This window comes from Podarcis muralis, chromosome 10 (genome assembly GCF_964188315.1).
Source record: "Podarcis muralis chromosome 10, rPodMur119.hap1.1, whole genome shotgun sequence".
Taxonomy (NCBI): Eukaryota; Metazoa; Chordata; class Lepidosauria; order Squamata; family Lacertidae; genus Podarcis; species Podarcis muralis.
This window is the reverse complement of record NC_135664.1, coordinates 73,275,726-73,280,987: the sequence shown is the minus strand read 5'-3', so window position 1 is coordinate 73,280,987 and position 5,262 is coordinate 73,275,726. Positions and strand designations below refer to the sequence as shown.

Sequence of the window (5,262 nt, the reverse complement as noted above, 5' to 3'; positions counted from 1 at the left end):
TGTATGTTTATCAGAATGTGAATTTGACCTGGCAGGGCCCCCTGAGATACAGATTGGCAGGCCTGTGGAAATCTACGGACAGACTATGGGAATGTTCTTTACGGAGGTGTGGAAATGGCGTCTGTCCTTTATGTGATATGGCTCTTGGAGAGTGTAAAATCCACACAGAATATGTTTGTTTTCAACCCGCTTGTGAAGATTATCAGAGATCACAAAGAAAGGAATATATGATAACAACAAGAAGATGAGGAAAATAACAAAGAGACTATCTGGACAGAACTGTATAATTAAGGCAGTAGCAAGAATGATCTTTGGACCCCTTTCGGAGCTTGAAGTATGGGTACCCCCAACAAAATTTTAAAAATTTGGCTGTATAACTTGGAATTAATGTGATTTGGAATTAATGTGATTTGATTGGCCTGTTAATAAAAATGATTAAAAAAAAATGATGCACACATTGAAGTATGCCCAATATCCCAATCAGGTACTGACCAGACCCAGATCCTTTTAGCAGCAGCAATGTGGGTCTTCTTAGCACGCCCTTAGACCTTATCCTGGGCAAAAGGTGTAATTCTGCTGACTTGTAGTTCATAGCCATATGAGAGCTGGTGTGGTGTAGGGACTACACCATAAATCTTTGTGGATATTCAAAACTTCCTGACTATAAAGCTAACTAGTTGGCCTTGGACAAGTCACTTCTTCCAGCCTACCTAACCAAGCGCTTGTCAAGCTAAAATGCTGCTCTGACCTCCTGCAGTGGAGGCCAGGACAGAAATAACAACATATAAAGTTTAAATAACTCTAGGCTCTGAGAGGAAGTGTGGTGGTTCAACAATATGTTCTGAAGGATGCAGCAACCTTCCTGAAACTAAGATGGGAACCCCTTGGCCTTGTCAGTTGCGCTGATTCCCCAGCTGTGTCCTCTCTGGGGATGTGGGGATCAACGGGCTTGCATTCCCCTTTTATCACAAGATGTTCTTTTCTCCTTCTCTCTCTCCAGTATATGATCTGGGAATGGAGCGATGGATCTGTCTTCACTCAACCCCTCTGGGATGGCCGGAGCATCAGCAACTCAATCTCTTCAAGTGAATGTGTCTCTCTTTCTTATTCAGGTATGCAGGAGGAGAGACTGGGGAAGGAGGAGGAAACCCCATTCTGTTCAAGGAATTGAGGGAAACTAAAACAAATCCATCCTCAGACACTCTGGATGTTGCAATGCAGTTCTCCAACCAAGTGTGAGCAAAAACATATACTTGGGTAAAGGACCCCTGACAGTTAAGTCCAGTGACAAACGACTCTGGGGTTGCAGCGCTCATCTTGCTCTATAGACCGATGGAGCTGGTGTTTGTCCACAGACAGTTTTTCCGGGTCATGTGGCCAGCATGACCAAGCTGCTTCTGGCGAACCAGAGCAGAGTATCGAAACGTTGTTTACCTTCCCACCAGAGCGGTATCTATTTATCTACTTGTACTTGATGTGCTTTCGAGCTGCTAGGTTGGCAGGAGCTGGGACCGAGAAACGGTAGCTCACTCCGTCGCAGGGAATTGAACCGCTGACCTTCTGATCGGCAAGCCTAAGGCTCAGTGGTTTAGACCAGTGTGCTTTAAAATGCTAAGGTCTGCAAAAGTATCATGCAAAGGTCTGTTGTATATCGGGAAATTGCCCTGCAAAAGTGTGTTGACTGGTTGATAATAAAGGTAAAGGGACCCCTGACAGTGAGGTCCAGTCATGGACGATTCAGGGGTTGCGGCGCTCTTCTTGCTTTACTGGCCGAGGGAGCCGGCATACAGCTTCCGGGTCATGTGGCCTTAAAATGCTGGTGAATGATCAGGAGGAGATAAAATATGGTAACCAAACCCACCAAGAATCCCAAACTGATGTGGAAATATAGAGAACTCAAGAATGGGGAAATGGGAAACTGGCAAAAAATGAAAAGGACAGACTTACTTATTCCTGTGTGGAAAGGACTTGGCAAGGAAACTGAGGACAGGGAGAGATGGGGCTCCAGAGAGAGAAGCCCCCCCCCCCTTGTTTCCTCTTTATACTTGGCACTTCGTATTACCTGGGCTGCATTTTTGTTTTTGAACTGTCACCTCCATTGGGGTCGGTGGGCAAAGTCTAGAGTGGTTCTTTGGCTCAGAATAGGGCACAGGGAACTCTGCCCTATGGAAAAAGTTGGAACTTAATTTAAATGCAGAATTCAGCTTTTTGATGGGTGGCTTCAGTGAAGTTTCATTCATGCAGGCATGGGGAATGCTAGAAAACATCTCAACTATCACAAAGATCTCACAAACCAAGGGTTCCGTACGACACACAAACACACCCTACTGGCAAAAGCAGAATGGCTTGTTCAAAATACTTCTGCTTACGTATTTATCAAATCTCTTCGTTGCTTTTGCTCGTAATTGTCTCCCTCTCCAAAACAGGGAAGGAAATACTTGATTTACTCAAAAGGAAGTCTACATTCTCTCCCAATTTCTGGACACTCCCTAACATTCTCTCTCAACCTTCTGCTCTGCAGGTTACCAGAAATGGATCCAGCATTCCTGTACGACTTCCTTGCCATTCCTTTGCAAATACAAGGCCACCTATTAGGCCTGAAACCCTGGGCCTGAGAGGAACACCCAAAGACCTCCAGCTTCCCAACAGGTCCAAGGGCAGCCCGCTTTCATAACTACTCTGTCCACCTGCAGGAAATCTATTCTCTCCCCTCCTCTATTGGCCTGGAGCAGAAAAAACAAGAGGGGCTTCCCCAAGTAAATCCAGTTTGGACTCTTGATTCCACTAAGACCTAGCCAAATCCAGAGTTGAGGGTGTGAGCAACAGTACATCCCCCCCAACTGGGAAGTTTGCCCCATGAGATATGAAACCTGTCTCCCTTTTCTGCAAAGAGATGAGATGCTTTTGTGGACTGGTTAGCTGAGTAAACGAAGCTTTCCTTGTGCTTTGCAAAGTGATGGGGCCGACTTTGGAACCCCCTTTCCCAGACCACATCATGGAAATGCAAACCTTTGCAAGCTGTCTGCCCCCCCCCCCTCTCTCTGGCCAGCTCCCGTCTTCCTCCGTAGTGACAATAAACCTCCTTCTGTGCATGCAATTCTGCGTCCATGTCCTCTGTATTCTTGAAATAGTTGTTTATTGTGACATTCAGATCCCACCTCTCCCCCCTCCAAAGGTCCATGTGGCAGGCATGGTTCTCCCCAACCCTAGTTTGGAGAGTCACTCCAGAAGGATATCACAGTTGATGGTATTGAAAGCCACTGAGAAGCTGAGGAGAATTAACAGGGACATGTTTCCCTTCTCTCTCTCTCGACGGAGGTCATCATACAGGGAGACCAAAGCAGTTTCTGTGCTGAAACGGGGCCTAAACCCCAATTGAAATAAATCCAGAAAACCAGTTTCTTCCGAAAGTGCCTGGATCTGGTCTGTGAACATTTGCTCCAGAACCTTGCCCAAGAAAGGGAGATTAGCAAGTGGCCAGCAGTTGGTTAGGTTTTCTGAATCCAGGGAAGGTTTCTTAAGGAATACAGTGGAACCTTGGTTCTCAAACCATTTTACTATCTAACGAGACCAGATCCATAAAAAGAAATCAATAAGCAATGTACTGCAGTCACACAATCAATCAATCAATCAATCAATCAATCAGTAGCTGAATTGGGTTCCACTAAGTCACAAAACAAAACAAAAAGAACCATAAAAACTCAAAATAAATAGCAAAAACAGACAGACCTCAGCGTAACACTCAAATCGGAAGCGTAACACTCAAAACGGAGGATGTTCGGCTACCGAAAACAGTTCGCAAACCGGAACACTTACTTCCGGGTTTGCAGTGTTTGGGTTCCAAGTTGTTTGAATACCAAGGCGTTTGAGAACCAAGGTGCCACTGTAGTTTTACCACTGCCTCCTTCAAACAGGCAGGGACCTAGTACTTACAGGAATTACCGTATTTTTCGCTCTATTGGATGCACCGGACCACAGGACGCACCTAGTTTTTAGAGCGGGAAATCAAGGAAAAAAATATTATCCCCCCCCAGCCCCGAAGAGCAATGGACAGGCTGCGCGCTTCCTCTTTAGCCTTGAGCAGCATCTTTAGCCTTGCACAACGGGATGGATCGTGACCGCTGTCCACCGGGGCTGGACTAGATGACTCCTGGGGTTCCCTTCCAACCCTGCAATTCTGTGACCTCGGAAGTTGTTGGGGGTCTCCACCACTGGAGGTTTTTAAGCAGCAGTTGGGGGACCATCTGCCTGGCGTTCTTTAGCTGTGATTCCTACATTGTGAGGGGGCTGGGCTAGATGACCCTCAGGTGGCCCTCCCAACTCTATACAGTCCTACACTTCTGCGGCAAGAGATCCACAGCCACTTCACACAATGCCCACTCCCAATTTTCATTGGAGAGACATGTGTCTTCACTGTCTAGGTAGGTACCCCCCTACCTGCCACTCTTCCCTCACCCCACTTAAGCCGACGGAATTCCTGCCCAGAGAAGCTCCCAGGTGAGGCAAGGGTTAAGATCTACCTCTGGTAAATGGCTTTGTATCCTCCCTCTTTCCCTTTTCTCTTCTTCTTCTATGCTAGTTCCTTCTCTTGGGTTTTGTTTAATCTGTTTTTATTGTATACTAAAATAAAAGCTGCAAAGTTTCCTTTTTTATAATATTCCCCCCCTCCAAACTAAAAAGTTAATCTAGATAAAAACACTGATCCAGAGGAAAATAAGGGGGTGGAGAAAGGACGAAAAAAGAAAAAGAGGTAGAGATAGATTTTTTAAAAGTTGGCTTCTTTAGCCTTGTGCAGCCTCCCGCGGCTGGAGAGGCGTGCTAGGCAAAAGAGGAAGCCCAGGCAGCGAGCAGGATGGATCGCACTCGCTGCCCGGGCTTCCTCTTTAGTCTTGCGTAGCCTCCCGCGGCTGGAGAGATTACGCAAGGCTTTTCTAGAGGAGGGAGAAGGGACTGAGGTTTTTTGGGCAGGAGTTTGAGGCTCAAAAGGGTTTGAGAGACAAAATGTTTAGAAAACAACAACAAAAAAACCTTAAGAGTAATCCAACCTCTTTTTATCAGCGCATTATTCATATTCTAAACCTAAATCACTTAGGTCTAAACTGTTGGAGGCAAGCATGTAACTGTAGCCTTCCTTAAAAGTTGAAAATTCACTTTGGGATGAAGAGAGTAGAGACAGGAGATGCTTAGACTTTTCGCTGCTGCAAATCATTTCCCCAACCAACTGGGGAAACGGCAGAGAACCGAGGAAGAACGAAAAGGAAA

The 5,262-nt window shown here is 46.0% G+C and overlaps 1 protein-coding gene across 1 annotated transcript; it reads left to right on the top strand.

The window, feature by feature from the left end:
• The first annotated feature begins 984 nt into the window (after window positions 1-984).
• LOC144329077 (regenerating islet-derived protein 3-alpha-like) lies at window positions 985-3,097 on the top strand. Its single transcript, XM_077935585.1, has 2 exons — window positions 985-1,112; window positions 2,522-3,097. The coding sequence occupies exons 1-2, from the start codon at window positions 1,004-1,006 to the stop codon at window positions 2,593-2,595; spliced, it is 183 nt and encodes a 60-aa protein (XP_077791711.1). The 5' UTR covers window positions 985-1,003; the 3' UTR covers window positions 2,596-3,097.
• The last annotated feature ends 2,165 nt before the right edge of the window (window positions 3,098-5,262 follow it).